Here is a 17078-nt window from a genome sequence, read left to right as displayed (position 1 = left end):
AAGAAGTACCTCCAATATTGGACCTTGAACTTGAAGCCACTTAAGACCCAAATCCAGAATCAAGTTCTTCATCATCATTGCACTGTTTTCAGAACCGGACCAGACCGGGGGGTTGGACCGTGAAAATCGAAAACCGGGATGAAAACCGGTTTTTTAAGCATAAAGAACCTTATTTTTAGTTAATTCTATGAACTCCTAAAACCAAGGTTGGACCACACGAACCGGTGTCAAGAACTGTGCGGTCCAACCCCTTAGCAATTTTTTTTATTAATAAAAACAGCTTAGCACAATTTTATTTTATTTAATTAAATTATCCATCTCTTACAAGGAATAAAAAAAAAATTATAATTAAAATCCATCAAAGATATTCAACTTTACTTCAAAAATTAATCATAAATTTTAATGTTTTCATGGTTATTATTTTATTTTATTAACTTTCTTATTTAATTATTAAATATATGCTTGAAATTCATTAAATTTCCCTCACATATATAGATATATTAGTTAATTTTGCTAGTTTTATAAATTTAATATCTATATTTTGGCTTTAATTAATTATTAAATTAATTATGACATCATCACAGTTCGACCTCGGTTTGACTTCAGTTCGAACTCAAAAACCTTGAACCTCTCCCTTTTACGGTTCAATGAACGGTCCGGGTTTCAAAACCTTGCATCAGTGTCATCCAATTCTAAAGGTGATGAGGAAAAAGTAAGGTTATCACAACCCCAAGTGGCAAATGAGATAAAGAGGGGTTGGAAATTGCATTTGGAAATTCTAAGAGCTGGGGTCTCCAAGGTGGCTCGTAGAGCTTGGAATTGTGCAGCATGTGACAGGGGGTTTTGGTCGATTGTATCGGTGACTGGAGGAGTCACTACAAAAAACGGGGTCTATAGCCGCGTTTCAAAAACGCGGCTATAGACCCCGAAAACGCGCTATAACCTATAGCCGCGTTTACAACCCAGGCCTAAGTGGCGCAGCAACAGACCCTGAGGGTCTGTAGCCGCGTTTTTATAACCGCGGCTATAGACTTCGGGTCGATAGCCGCGTTATTAAAAAACGCGGCTATAGACCCGATTGAGCCGCGGTTATAGGCTGCGAACTATAGCCGCGTTTATAAAAAAAACGCGGCTATAGCCCTCTGTCAGTTGAGAAGCCTAGAACTATAGCCGCGTTTATAAAAAACGCGGCTATAGCGTCTCTTTTTTTTTTTTTTTTCCTCTTCCCTGTTTTTTTTTCTTTCTTTTTTCCCTGTTATCACAACTGAATTGATTTATCCCTGCTATCACAAGTTTCCAACACAACTTATCAATTATTCTTTCTACTATTTCTATACGAATGACGTTAATCATAAGTGTTCAATATGACATGCAATACAAATGCACTCCGTCAATAGAATTTGTAATTGAAGCAGGAATTATACATCTAAGACAAACAAACATTACAATCTTGAAAATGGAAAACAAAAATTAAACAAATCAACAAATGATATTTGGTCACGAGGGTAAAAACAATTAAAGAGGATCTCAGTACTGTTAACTCTCTGTGCACATGATTTCACCACCCCAAAACTATTTTACTTCCATCCAGAATTAGCACCCCATCCAGCATTACTTACCCCAACCACACCAGCATCACTATAGTACAGCCCTCCTAGCCAATTGTTTTCTTATTGCCCCAATTTTCATTCCCTACACCCTTTTTGCCAAAAATGGCACCACTAGCTCCCCAACCAACATTTGTAGAGGTACCAAATATATACAGTCCCCCCAACCAACATTACTTACCCCACCCCTATTGTTAATAGTACCAACATCACTACCACTTTGCCAACTACCCCTATCACAACCCTCCTAGCCCATTAGTTTTCTTAGTGCCATTATAATTGTTATTCCGTTGACCCTTTTGTAACACCACTATTACCGCTTTTCCTATCACATTATTTCATTTGATTGTCTATGAGTCATTATAAGAGTCTGTAAACATAACATTTGATATAACTGCTGACGTGATCCATTATGATTGAGTAGTACAAAAAAGTATTGTCAATGTTTGACCTATGTAAAAATTATGTTGCTTTGATCACAATAAATTAAGGCAATAATAGTAAAAAAAAAAGTTGTGAAAAAAAATTGTATCCCTATCAGTTGCTATAATTACAATTATACTAAGTTGCCCTGATGTAGCTGCTGTTAGGTCATGCCCAGCAGCAGTTGCTGCTGCTGATGGGTCATGCCCAGCAGCAGCAGCTGATGCGGGGGTGGGGAAGGATGGTTGCCAAACATTTGCCACCATAGGAATCCCAATACTTTAGATGACAGTCCCTTGTATTAACTGCTAGTCTCTCATGCCCAGCTGCAGCAGCTGATGTAACTGCTGCTGCTGCTGATGGGTCATGCCCAGCAGCAGCAGCTGATGCGGGGGTGGGGAAGGATGGTTGCCAAACATTTGCCACCATAGGAATCCCAATACTTTAGATGACAGTCCCTTGTATTAACTGCCAGTCTCTCATGCTTAAACACTTAATTTTTAATCAACTCTTATCAATTCTTACATTTTCCTAATAGAACTAGAAATCTTACTTGAACTAGTAAACAAACTTCTAGAGGCATCGATATGCTCTTTAAAAGCATCATTCTTCTTTTCTTATCCCCTTGTTTCTTTGGAAAACATATCTAGCCTTAGCTAGTTTGGAATATGAAGATCAAATATGACACTAGAAGCACATCTCCATCTAAGTCGTTCTTCAAAAACCATATAGGCAATATCTGTTCATGATATTCTCCTCATTATTTGCTCATTGAACTCAATAAATGAACTAGATTTTGAGGGAGTACCATGGTATCAATCCTAACCTTTCCCATATTAAAAGTTTATACGAGGTCTAATGATGTTAGATTTATTATTCTATTTTAATTGATTCCAACTTATGCTATTAATTTATAATTTCAAATTTACACCTTTACTGAAAAATTATGTGTTGTATGCTAATGAACAGCGCTAATGAACAGCGCCAAAGAACCTTCTTTCCAATTAATTGTTTCATCTATAACTAACACAAAATAAAGAACCGAAACAAACACACACTATCAACTAAAGAACCGAAACAAACAAACAAAGTTAGATCAAATACACCCAATCAACAAAAAAATTTCAAAATCCAATCAACTAAAGAACCAAATGGGTCATCATTAAATCTCCAAACCCTCAAAAACTCAAAACGATCTAAAAAAAATTTCAAATGCGTACCTGGTGGTTTTTTTGTAGCAGATCAGTCTTGCTTGGTGCGTTTTTTATCAAATGAGTACCTTCAAAAACACTTTCTCAGATCAGAAAGTATCATAACTAAATTTAAAAAAAAAAATTACAGATCGAAAAAACGAAGAGCAGAAGAGGAAGAAGAAGAAGAAGAGGAAGAAGAAAGCAGAAGAGGAAGAAGAAGAAGAAGTCATGGATGACTTACCACAGAGAGATCGGTAGCAGCACGGAGAGGCAGAGCAGAGAAGAGATGAGATGAGATGAGAGGGTGATTCGGTAATCTAAGGAAGGAGTCGATGGAGGCTAGGAGTGGGTGCAGATGATTTAGGGTTTTTTTGCGATCTGATTTAGGGATGATTTAGGTTTTATTTTTTATTTTTTTATTTTTTTATACTAAATGTTGAAGCCGTGTTTGATTAAACGCAGCTTCAACATTTAGGAGCTGCGTTTAATGAAACGCAGCTTCAACATGTCTGGAGCTGCGTTTCTTAAACGCGGCTCCAGAAATAATGAGAAAAAAAAAAACCCCTGGAGCCGCGTTTCTAAAAACGCGGCTAAAATCCTACCAGCCAAACGCAGCCTCAACACCAAAGAACGCGGCTTCAGTGCGAGTCTATAGCTGCGTTTAGTAAACGCGGCTATACGTGTTTCCTAGAGCTGCGTTTTACATAAACGCGGTTCAAAACCCCTGTCTGTAGCTGCGTTTTACAAAAACGCGGCCCAAAAGCGCGTTTTTTGTAGTGAGTGGTAGCCATAATGTTGCTATCATTCTTGTATGTTAGGGTGAAAAGGTGGCGTTAAGTTCTGTACAAAGAGAGCAAGGATCATCTCATCAGAGAGAAAGATGAGGTTCTTTCCTAAAAGCTTCATAACTTAAGCTTTGGGGTTGTGGGTTTCATTTTTTCTTTTTTAATTCTCTCTTTGCTTTGTTTCTATTTTTTGTTTAATCTATGATTGAGTTCTAAAACTTTTTTTTTATTACAATTTGGGTTTGAAAAATGAGAGGGATTTTGAGTATGGATTTAGAGGATTTAAAAGGTTTTGGATGTGTGTAACTGAAAATTTTGAACTATATTTACAAATGTAGTGTTCTTGTGTTATGGGTTTGATTTTTTTTTTTTAAAATTTTATTTGAGCCATATTCTAAGAGATGTACATTCTTGGGTTTGAAATAGCCTACTTTGATCTTGTTTGTTTATGTTTGTCTATATTATTTTTTGTTTTTGAAGGAGATAGACATAAAAAGGAAGAGAAAATACATTTTTATCCCTGATTGTAGTGGAGGTGGGTAGCGGAAACTAAACAGAATTAAAAACAAGTGTGCTAAGTGTTAAGTTTTAAACTACAAGTAGGCAAAATGCAAATAGGTCAAACCACAGATAGGTTTACTGTAATTTGCCCAAAATTTTATCATCTAAGTAGTAGAAATTTAAATTATACTCCAAGTAATAGTCTATTCTAAAAATTTTCATATATATATATATATTAAGCCATGAATTTTTCAATATAATCTCTCCTAACCAATAAATTCAACCCTATAATAAAATCCCACACAATACACCTCACGTTGTATTTATATATTTTTTACTTTTTTTTTTCCAAGATGCAACTTATGCTTATATTTTAATCTAATAAATTCATCTCACTTTTTGTTTTTGCTTCTAAATCTACGTGCAAGATATAATGTCAAAGGAAGTTTACTATAAAAAAGCAAAACACTAACGTAACCCAAATAGGAATCATCAAACTCATTCCATATCTCATAATAAGAAATTAACACAAAATACAAAGAGAATTTTTTTAATATAAAAATAGATAAACACTTATAAAGTCTAAACTCTAAACAATTAGAACTTAAAGCAAATTTTTAATTAAAATTTTTTACTTATTTTTATAATTTATTATTACTATTTATTTAATGGATAAATTGTACCCATAAAATTAGTTGTAACTTAAGGTTACAACCTCATTCAATAAAATAAAAATTACTACATATTTTGAAAATTTAACCGTTGAATTGCTTGTTTTTTATACTCTTAATATACATGTCAAATTTTATGTCAATTGGATATTATATACTATATAATCTATAAATTTATATTTTATACATAACCTTAAACTACAACAACTAGCAATTTAAACAATTTATTGATAGCATAATTATTAATCTTTAATTTTATAGAAATTTTGCAAGTATAGAGGCTATAAGAAGAAAATGTAATCCAATGGTGAAATTCTCAAAATTCATCTTTAATAAAAAGATATTGAGTAAGGTTGTAACTTTAAATTATAACCAATTTTATAACAAAATTGTGTCCTTCAATAATTTTAAAAAAATGTTAGCTTACATGTAAATTTTTATCAAGTCGTGTATCGCATAAGAATAATACTAATATTATTATAGAGCAGTGTGGGTTGGTCAATATAACATATGCATTATTCTTAATTACGTGTATTCCTAGGAGTACACATATGAGGCTTAAGAGAACTTTCTTGGCTACAAGGAGTTTCGACTTTAACATGCTTGTAGCCTAATTTTTGTCGTTCAAACCTATGGGGATTGGTATCCCATTCAGAGTAGAATGTATGTCGACTTGTGATATAATCAAGGTTCTTTGTGAAGAAGGAAAAATACACGTGGGTAAGATCATGGAGAGATAGAGAAAGAGTTAAGGGTGCATGTCGTGGGCTTTGACTGCTCTAGTGTTTTTCAACCCTTTTGATAGATGAAATATTGATAAAATTTTTAAAGGGTTTTAAGTTTTTCTCTTCTGCTAGGTTGTTTTCCCTCCTTGTCCCTTTGCGCTGATTGAAAGCAACATACAAACTCTTGATTCTTCCTTATGAGTGAAAGTTTTATTTATGCTTTAGGTAATTAGTGGTGAGGAAAGTGCATGTTCCCACGTTTTAGCAACAAATGAAGCATTCCTTTCCTCAATCGAATGGAAGACAAGTTTTAGCAGAACGAATGTAAAGTTTGGCTTTGATAGGGGAAAAAAATGGTTGTTGCGGGTTATAAATGATAATGGAATCAAATTGGTGGCAATAGGCTCAAGGCTTTGTGAGGAAATGGACTTGGCATGCATGCACTCTGCAACATCTTCCCATTTGTTCATTTGGAACATGTATGTGTTTCCCTGCAAACACGATAGCCAAAACTCACTGCAAAATGTTACAACTCAGCTCTTCCTCCCATGGACTTTTGATTGGGATGTGGGTCACGCTCTCCCTCAGAGTACTGTGTTTCAAATGAATTGAAGGTTTTATTTACCAGTCCCTCGTGAAGCATTTCCACGTTGTAAAAGACCCTTGCCTTCATTGACTAGCATTACAAAATTTGGGCTTTTCCTTTTTGTGGGGTTCAAGTTGCTCGCGCTTGCCTTTGGGTTTGGGTTTGGGCTTGTGGTTGCATGCTAAAAATGAGAGGGAACATATGTACACTCATTTTTATATGTCATAAATGAAATGAGACAATATTTCATAACAAATTATAAGGGATAAGTTGTTATTTGTGTATATAAAATTAATTTCAAAGATAGTTGGGAATTAAAACCAATAATAACTTACTATCTATGATTTATTTTAAAGTGTTGTGAAAATATTGTGGATGTAACAATTATATATATATATATATATATATATATATATATATATAATATAGAGTAAAATTTTGTTATAGTTGCTTACTACTTTACATTAGGTTCTCTATTTAAATTCAAACATATGGCTGAATTGACCAATGCAACACAAATAATGTTATAAAAACATAATGTTATCTTTTATAAGAAAAATTAAATTCAATCTATGTGCTTGAATTAATTAAGGAAGGGTTTTTAAATAAAAAAAAAGAATTAATTAAGGAACTTGACCAAATATTTGTACATAAGTTTTATACTATATATATATGAGATAGGTTCAAGTTATATTTGGTGTAACTTTACAATAATTACACCATATTTTGACTATGAATTTCTATTAAATGTAATGGTTAAAAATTGTCAATTGTTCAAATTATTATTAAAAATTTATTACTTAGTCACACCAGCTAACCAAATTAATGATAGAAAATATTATATTACTATTTTTTTTTTATTTTCTCTCTCTCCCTAATTAATTTATCCCAAACTTTGCACATGTGCTAATGTGCTATTCCTAACTTTCTGAGTTGTAGGTATGACCTTTTTTCTTTTATATATACACACTATCACTTAAAATTTTAAATTTTATTATTCAATAAATAATTACTTCATTAGGTGCTAAAAATCCTGTAACTCCATTACTGTAATTCCACTCCAATTAACTCAACTGGTAAAGTCTCTGATGGTTGTATAAGAGATCTGTGGTTCAATCCCCGCTTATACCAAAAACTGATTGGTTTTTAGTCTGATGATAAAGAGCTATCATTAAGAGCGGATGTCATAAGTTGAAACTCTCTAAAAAAAATATATTGTGTTTTTAATAAAGAAATTCGGTCAAATCTTTCCACCCAAAAATATCGAATTAATTAAAAAAAATAAAAATAGAAACGAATAGGTAAAAACTAAAACGTGGTAGCTAATAGTAGAGTTGATTTGGAAAGGGAATGATTAATTGGAGCGCGTGATGTGAACACTGACAACTACAAGGTGTGCGCACCAACTCAGTGATCATCGGTATTCAACCATCACGATTTGCTTGCTCATGTTATGCTTATAGAACTTAGGCCCCGTTCGTTTGGAGTGAAAATAGGGAGGATGAAAAACTAAGGGAGGAAAATAGGCATTTTTCACTGTTCATTTGGGGAGAAAAGAAAGGGAGGATGGAAAATCTGGAGGAAAATTTTCCTCCCGGGCCCACAAAAATTTTCCTCCCAAATTGGGAGGAAAATGGTGGGGAGAAAACATGGGATGGGGGATTTTACTAAAAAGCCCCCACCCACCTGATGCTGAACGTGTTATTTATTTATTTTCTTTTCAACGTTACTGAGAACGTTCTTTTTTTTTTTGTTCAACATTTGAACTTTTTTTTTTCAACGTGACCTAATCTAATTTTTACATTATAATAATAAAAAAATAATATAAATTTATATAAATGATGTGATAAATTTTATATTATGTAATGGGTATAAATAAATCTATTTCTTACCTATTATGTAACAAGGGTATAATAGTCAATTTATATAAATTACATTTTCTATCCTTCTACTTTTCCACCCCTCCAACCGAACACACAAGAGGGAAAACTAAATATTTTCCATCCTCCCACTTTTTCGTCCTTCCACAATTTTCCATCCTCCCACTTTTCCACTCCTCCAACCGAACAGACCCTTATAGTCAACGTGAACTTTTGAAAAGAAAGTACATTTGTAGTTTGTTAAGTAATATTCCCGGCCCAACCTAATTTGGGGCTAACGCGAAAGATTTATGTGGGGTCTTTTATATTAAATATTAATTAAATAAAATTATTTAATGTTAATCAAATTTGAGGTTAATTTGATGTATTAAATACATAATTTAATGAATAATGGTATAATACTAACTAAAACTAAGGTTAATTTCATATAGAGAATTGAATATCATAGTTGAAAAATAAATTTAACAAGAAAAAAGAAATATATTATTTTTTTAAAAGAAAATTAATTTATCTAGGATATATGACGATACATAGTTAATTATATTTATAATCTATGATATTAATTGATGTGTGGCTTTATAGTAGATTTGTTTACAAATATTAAAGTTTCAAACTATTAGGGGATTAATCATTGTTGATGATCTAACACATTTGCAATTTTTTTTAAAGTCTTGTTAGAAATAAAAAAGAAAAATGCTAAAGATGCTACAAAATGTTCACAATATAATGTGACAATAACAGTAATTGATGAATTTCAATAATGTATTTAATGAATATTTAAAATATTTTTTTGTGATTGGTAACATGTCAGTTTTTTAAATCTATACTAACATCATTAACAATAAAAAGTGCACAACCATTTGAAAAAATTCATATTTTTTATAAAATTTTGGGCATAGAGACCTTTTTTGTAAAGAGTAAATATTTTTTGTGGTAGGGCATTAGGCCTAGGGCTTGAGCCGGCCTATTACCACTAGCACTGGTTATGTGCATGGTTGGATTCTAAATAGTCAGCTCTACTTAGGCGAAAACTATCATTCAATTTCAGACCTCCCCATCTTCTCTCTAACTGCGTCTTCTTTCTCTATCCTGTGTAAGAAAATTTTCATCTAATCTTTGTTGTTAGATAATTTTTTTTTCCTTTTATGTTTTGTTATCAAATTCAACTATGAAACTTTCTGGCTAATTTTTTTCATTTCTTCTTTGTTCATTGTTTTTATATTATATTTATTTATATTTGATGTTTTGAATTCTTGGGGGATCCAGCTCTGTTTTTGGGGCAAGAATGGCTTCTAATGTCAAAGTTTATACCTTTGAAGAGGTAGCAAAGCACAATAATAAGAAGACCTGCTGGATTATAGTCTCTGGGAAAGTACGTAAGCTTTTTGTGTCTTCTATTTGTTAGACTTAGATCTCCTTACTTTGTAATTATCTACATCATTTCAGACTTTTCAGTTTCTGGTTTGTTTCTTTAAGTATATATATTATCTACTTGTCTTGGTTTTGTGGATAATATGTTTGTAAAGACAAATTCCTATATGCTTCTTAATCAACCGAAACTCTCTATCATCTGCATCTTACTTGCTGGCAATGTTTTTATTGTCTGCTCAAAGTTCAAACTGACAAAAGGGAAGGTTGTTCTTTAGGTCTTACTCCTTCAGATTTATTTTCCCTTCTCTGTAGGGACAGATTTTCAAAACGAGGGAAATTAAGGGTCCGTTTGGTTAGAGGAGTGAAAAAGTGGGATGATGAAAAATTATGAGAGGATGGAAAAGTGAGAGGATGGAAAAGTAAGAGGATAGAAAATATTTGATTTTTCCTCTTGTGTGTTTGGTTGGAGGGGTAGAAAAGTGGGAGGGTGAAAAACTCTTTTATTTGGTTGGAGAGAAAAAGGGAATGATGAAAAATATAATTTATATAAATTAACTATTATACTCTTGTTACATAATATGTAAGAAATAAAGTAAGGGGTAGGTAAGAGGGTATTTGTGTAAAATGCATTTCTTAACACTTTTCTCTCCTTATTTTCCTCCCAATTTGAGAGGATAAAAAAAAAAAAAAAAAAAAAAAAAAAAGGGCCTAGGAGGGAAAAATTTCTCCCCTATTTTTAGTCTCTCCTATTTTCCTTCTTCAACCAAACAATAAAAAATAGCATTTTTCACCCTATTTTTCTCTCTCTATTTGCCATTCTCCCTATTTTCCTTCCAAACAAACACACCTTAAGTAAAAGTGTGAGGAAATGGAGGGAAAATTGTAGTGCTCCGTGTTGCTTTAGCACTCACATATTAATTAGAATATTATCTGAAGCTAAAATGGCTTGTGATTGATAAGAGGACTGTCTATGCAACTTTCTAGATTAGAGAAAATTGTCAGCACACAATTTCACAACCACCTTAATTAAATAAAGATTAATTATTGTTAGAGATATATTAGACATATTAGCTCAATGTAATAGGTTCAAGCCCAATCTTATTTGTACTAGTAGTTTAGGGTTTAGTCGCCTATATATACTTATGTTAGGGTTCATTGTAATATAGGTCTTGTACTACACTAGTCTTACATAATAAAGATATAGCTCTTAAAGGATTTCTCTGTGAATGTAAGCCGACAAGGATGAATCACGTAACCCTCGTATTCTCGGTGTTCCTATTCTATGCTTTTTCTTCCGCATCTACTCTAGCATATACAATATGATATAACACATCTCGTTGCTAATAATATATTTAACAATTACACTGAAATCATGTGGCCAAGTTGGAAGTAGAACTGATCTCTAGAATGAGCTGTGTTAAACTAAAAACAATTTCCTTGGATCATTCTTTATGATATGATGTATAAGACCCCATGCAGATTTCTTCAGGCTTTCCTTTATATCTTCCCCGTAAACAAGAGGATTAAAAATAAAAAAGAATTGGATGGAATTAGATTTGTTGGACATGTATGGATGTACTTGAGTGTGTGTGTGCGCGCCCGGGTGTATGGATGTTTATAGGGGGAGGGGGGTTTCAGTTCAGCTTCAGCTACAATCCCCATTTGTTTATCATGTAAGGATTTGATTCTCCCAAATTGATGATTTTGCTCACTGGTAAATGCTTAAATGCTGTCTCAGGTGTACGATGTCACCCCATTTCTGGAGGATCATCCTGGAGGTGATGAAGTTTTGATATCATCTACCGGTAAGGAAATCTCTTCATGTCACTTGCTTCATTTCTTTGTTTTAAATGAGGTGATTAATAATAATCTCTTCATGCTGATGATAACAATCTCTTGGCAACCAAAAAACTAGTTGACTAATCCATCTAGAGTTTTGCAGATAGAGATGCAACAGATGGGTTTGAATTTGTGGACCACAGTGACTCTGCAAAGGAGATGATGAAAAAATATTACATTGGTGATTTTGACAAACCGGCTGTTCCAGTCAAACAAAACCGCAATCCACCTCCCCAACAAAACCAATCTCCAGGATTCACAATTAAAATCTTGCAATTTCTTGTGCCCTTGTTGAGTTTAGGCCTAGCTTTTGGTCTGCAGTACTTCGGCAAAAGAGGGTAGTTCAACCTTTCATCCACTAAACCAAAGTCTTTAGAACAAATTATAATTTTGGTGGTTCATTTTGTACTTCACGCTTCCCCATCCCGGCGTGGGTAGAAAAAAGAAGAAAGAAAACCTGTCATTTGATATGTTGTGGTATGAATAAGAATAAATATGTATTTATGCATATGCTAGGAACAATGTTTCATGACTTAGAATAGTTCATTTTAAACTTCTCAAAATAATGATAATTACTTCCCACCCCCCCCCCCCTTTGCAATGACATGTTTAGGTGTCCCCATTATCATAATTAAATGTTTACTTGGATTATCTTGATTAGTAAATGGAATAAAGGAACAGTGCATTATCCTAGTTTCATTTTTAAGTTTATAGTTTAGCTCTCTCTCTCTTTCTTTCTTCCTTTCTGGTAACACAGATTCTTAACAATGCTGAAATAACTCTCTTTTTTCCTAACCAGACGTGAAAAAAATTGCAGAAAGTTTTGAACTCTTTCAAGTCATAACTTGATTTAAATATTATCAATGCTTGCTCGAGCCTGAATCAAGGCAATATTTTCCCTCAACAGCATAAAATCTAGGAAGTAAACTGCACAGTCATGTTTGACCAGTTGTTTGGGGTCGTTTTCCGATTCACCAAGTGTCTGAACTTGTTTGGACCTCTCCTTGCTGACTTGAGTTCAGTTCAGGGAGCAAAATTTTCTACTCTTGTCTACATGGATTGTTGTGCCTTTTAAGTATTACACAACACTCAAAAAACCTACAAAAAGGAATTGAAAGAGCACTGTTTGCAGCTCACACAACATAATGTTGGATTCATAATAAAGGATAATTTTGAGTAATGTGGTAAAGGAAGATGAAACACTCCTGTTAAGTGCATTCAGAAACTCATGGCCGGTTTCCCCCCCCCCCCCCCCCTCCCCTCCCCTATCTGCTGAATATGTTTAAGGATGTAGAGGAGTGTAAAAGCATGTGAAAACTTTTTTATGGCTTAAATCTTTCTCCTAAAATCTGCCCCAAATGTTGTGGTCCTCTTTCCTATAGTCATTAAAAGATTTCCTATATATGGAGAAAATTTGATGTATTTATTGGACATTAGTATTCAATAACTTTGGCCTTACTAAATTATAGTTATGCTGCAACAGGTCACACTTTACCATAAGTTACTAATTACAAAGCATAAAAAAAGAATGTTAATAAGTAGCACATGGTGCCAACCTCACACTTGAGGGGTATGATTTTTAATTTTTATCATCTATAGATATTTCATATTATTTAGGAGTAGGACATGTGAATGTATACTCAGTGCACTTAACAAGAGTATGAAGTATTCAATAGCTTTAAACAATGAAAATTACTGAAATCTCTAAAAAGAGAAATCTGATTTTGATTTCCTCGAAAATCAGGTAACCAGATTGACCAAAGACTACAAAATAATAATAATAATAATATTAAAAAATTCATCTAGCTATTTTTGTTGTTAGGTAACTTTTGGGTAATGTTTGGATTCAGATAAACGAGTCCACATTTTGTTAAAATGCATTTCAGTTTTTTTTTTTTTTTTTTTGACAGTGCCTCTTGCACTATTCATTGTCCATGAACAATGCAAGAGGCTTATGAACAGTGCTAAGCTGGCGTTTCACGCCTTTTTGTGTTTTTTTTTTTTAGCTGTGATTTTTTACTTTTCCGCACACCAGTGGATCCTATGCACTGTTTACGGGACCTACAAACTTCATTTTCTAGCAAATTTTTCATTAAAAGTGAGTCCTACAGTACTATTTACACATTTAAAAATTATTTTGTTATAGTATTTTTAACTTTCAGTTTTTAGTTTTTAGTTTTCAGTTATATCAAAACGGGGCTGAGAATCACTTGTTGACTAAACATTGATGGACCTTGTAGGCCCTAGTTGTTGTCGTCTCAGCCTTACGGATTTCATAGTCTAAATTGGCGGATGTTGGGCTTTACTTTGCGGGGCCTAGTCTGGCCATTTTTGTTGTCTTATAGATTCAAAGGCTAAATTTTGTAGATTTTAGGGCTCAGATTTGTGGGTCCAAATTGGACCAAATCTATAAGCTGATTTCAATGGGCTGTATATATGGGTTTCGGGCTTGAATTGCTGGCACAAGCTTGTAGCTGTTAGGGCTTTATTTTAATTTGTTAAAATGCTTTAAAGCCAGTCATGCCAAGTTACGAACTCCAACGACGTTCTAAGATTATGGTCTCTTAGTCTTGCCTGTGTTTGGTTTCACCAATTTCCCTTACTTTGTTTTCATCCCCATTACTCAAATTTGATAGGTCCCACACCTAAGAAGTGTGTTTGGTCAAGTTTTATTTTTAGTTCTCATTACCCATGACTCAAAACAACGAGTGATAAGTAAGTGAAAATGAAAATAACATTTCTGTGTTTTCAAATTATGAAAATAGAGTTATGATGACAATTTTACACTCAAATTGTGGGCCCACAATCTGTGAGTTGTCTAATCCTTGCCAACCTAAATTACTCCTCCAAGAGCTCTCTCCTCTCTCATGCTAGACCATCTCTTTTCTTTGTTCTTAGTTTTCTTTCTTCCTCTTCTCTTCTTAACCCACTCTTCTCTTTCTTCTTTTCTCTTTTCTTTCTTTCTTCTTCACATTGGTTTCTCTGCTCTAGTCACTTCTTCTTCTTCTTCTTTTTTGTCTCTTTTCTTTCCTTTTCACGTTGGGTTTCTGGGCTTGGTTTTTTTTTTTTTTTTTCTTTTCTTATTTTCTTTATTTCTTTCTTCTTTTCTCTCTTTTTTTTTTTTCCTCTTTGCTTTCTTTCTCAGCTTCTTCTCTTTCTAGACTTGGAATTTAATGTTTAGAGTTTGTGGGTTTTATGGGGTAATTTGTTGTGGGGTTGAAGTTGTTGGTGGTGTGAATGGATCTGCTATGGATGGATTTGATTTTTTGTGATTTATGTGGTGATAGATGGAAACGACGACGGTGGGTTGGGTTTTTGAGAGTTGTGATTGTTGGATTTGTGGGTTGTTGGTGTTGGTAGGAGGCAGGGTAATTGGGCTTTTTTAGTTGGGTGCTGGGTTTAAGGTTTTGGCAATACAACAATGATGATATCCAGTTGGGTTAGTTTTTTAAAATTTTATTTCTTACTACTTTTGGCTTGTTGTTTTGTTCTCTACTTTAGGCTATCTGATGACTTGTGGAGAGAGAAAATTGAAGAGAAAGAGGAGAGTGAGAGGCATAAAAAAAAAATAAAATAAAATAAAATAAAAAAAAAGGAAGAGAGAGAGAGAGAGAGAGAGAGAGAGAGAGAAGATATGTGAGTAAGGAAAGAGAACCATTTTGACTTCAATCAGCACATGGGCTCCACTAATTTCAGTAAAATTTGAGTCTTTTAGTTGAGAACTTCACCCAAGAATAAGAGCCTAACACAACTGAAATAGACTTAAGAGAAAAATAGAGATAAAGATATGAGATATGGGTTCAAGGAAATCAATATCGTATCGGTACTGGTTGTACCGGGAAAATATATTGTACTGGCCATTAAATCGGTACTGAAACTTCTCTAAAACGTACTAGAAAAAATACTAAGTTGTATTGGCCTATTTCAGCTATACTGGCCTATATCAGCTCGTATTGGCCGATATTGGCAATTCAGTCGGTACAATAAAAACAAATAAAATTTTTTAAAAAAGTATTTAAATTTTTTTATTTAATCTAATATATTGATTAATGTACTTAAGTTAATATGTAGGCTTATAAAATATGTGGATTCTAAATTTTATGTTGATAAACATAAAAATTAATAAATTCATACTTACATAAATAATACAAATATATATACATATATACATTTATTTATGTATAGAAATATATAAATAGCAGTAATCCTAAAACAGTACACCGATATTAACTGGTACCGAAATGTTTCGTTCTCTTAGCCAAATCGAAACAGTATCCGGTACAAAATTAACTCCCTTGTATGGATTAGAGTTTTAAGGGATGAGAAATGAATATTGAAAAATGAGTTTTGAGTCATCTTTAAAACAAACACAGCCTAAACTTTGTAGATTTTGGGGCTTGGCTTTGTGGGTCCAAACTGGACCAAATTTATAAGTTGATTTCCATGGGCAGTATATATATATGGGTTTTGGGCTTGAATTGCTGGCACAAGCTTGTAGGTCTTAGGGCTTTATTTTGATTTGTTAAAATGCCCTCAAAGTCAGTCATACCAAGTTACCAACTCTAACGATGTTCTAAGAATATAGTCTCTTAGCAGTTTGTTTCTCCAAAAAAAAAAGAGGATTATAGTCTCTTGAGTCTTAACTCTGTTTATAGACTTTCTTCTTTAATCTTGGCAAAAACATGATCAAATGTAAATTCTAGTCATATTTGAACCAGGACAAATTCGTGCAACAATTTGATTATGTATTAGTTTTTGCAATTTGTGTGTGCTTCCTTCGTGTTAACAGAATTTGATAGAAATGTTATGTTACCCCCACCACTTTGTGTATTTGATAAAAAACTGTTTATACCACCATAGGAACCTCACTTTCACAGTTTCACATAAGGGTAAACACAGACCAATTATTATATAAACTGGGTTATCACACCACAAGCCCATAATAATGTCAGCAATATAAATCAGCTTCGTCCCATTCATCCATTCTCCTTCACAAGCTGAGCAAAGCCCATTTCTGATCAGTGCGATATTTAGTCCTTGACCTGGTCCTGTTACATGCTAGGATTACCAGGCCACTGAAACTGAAGCACCATTTTGTTTTGGTCTTTCTACATTTTCTAATAGCCCACTAAACCAGTAAGATAACAATTGAAAATTACTATTTTCTTTTCCTGTTTCCCTGGTAAAAGTAAATTTTCATCTCAAATCTCAAATTTTTTTTTTTTTTTTTATGGAATTTCATCTCAAATCTTGGATAACTGTTTGAAGTTGTATGGTTTTATGAAGAATGACCACCATAAACGGGCCTGAAAACAAATATTTTGGACATTGGGTCTGGTACCCCTTTTTATTAGCTAATTAGATAAACACAGAAAACATATTATTTTATTTCACTTTTAAACCATATGCCCCAAAATTTTGGTTTTTCACTTTGGTCTGGCAATCCCTAAACTCAAACCTCTTAGAAATTTAAAAAAAAGAAAAAGAAAAAATTATT

The 17078-nt window shown here is 33.3% G+C and overlaps 1 protein-coding gene across 1 annotated transcript; it reads left to right on the top strand.

Moving 5' to 3' along the window:
• Nucleotides 1-9343: 9343 nt before the first annotated feature.
• On the top strand, nt 9344-12165 carry LOC142641659 (cytochrome b5-like). The gene is made up of 4 exons (XM_075816138.1): nt 9344-9464; nt 9638-9743; nt 11481-11547; nt 11685-12165. Exons 2-4 carry the CDS (start codon nt 9657-9659, stop codon nt 11921-11923), a joined length of 393 nt encoding a protein of 130 aa, XP_075672253.1. The 5' UTR covers nt 9344-9464; nt 9638-9656; the 3' UTR covers nt 11924-12165.
• The last annotated feature ends 4913 nt before the right edge of the window (nt 12166-17078 follow it).

The sequence above is a fragment of the Castanea sativa genome, chromosome 6 (assembly GCF_040712315.1).
Source record: "Castanea sativa cultivar Marrone di Chiusa Pesio chromosome 6, ASM4071231v1".
Classification (NCBI taxonomy): Eukaryota; Viridiplantae; Streptophyta; class Magnoliopsida; order Fagales; family Fagaceae; genus Castanea; species Castanea sativa.
Note: the sequence above shows the minus strand (reverse complement) of the source record. Positions and strands in the feature narration are given on the sequence as shown.

Excerpts from the sequence above, each read along its gene's own strand:
- LOC142641659 (XM_075816138.1), top strand. The coding sequence starts at position 9,657 with ATGGCTTCTAATGTCAAAGTTTATACCTTTGAAGAGGTAGCAAAGCAC. Across the intron at positions 9,744-11,480 it reads GGATTATAGTCTCTGGGAAA|GTGTACGATGTCACCCCATT; the intron begins GTACGTAAGCTT and ends ATGCTGTCTCAG. Across the intron at positions 11,548-11,684 it reads AGTTTTGATATCATCTACCG|ATAGAGATGCAACAGATGGG; the intron begins GTAAGGAAATCT and ends AGAGTTTTGCAG.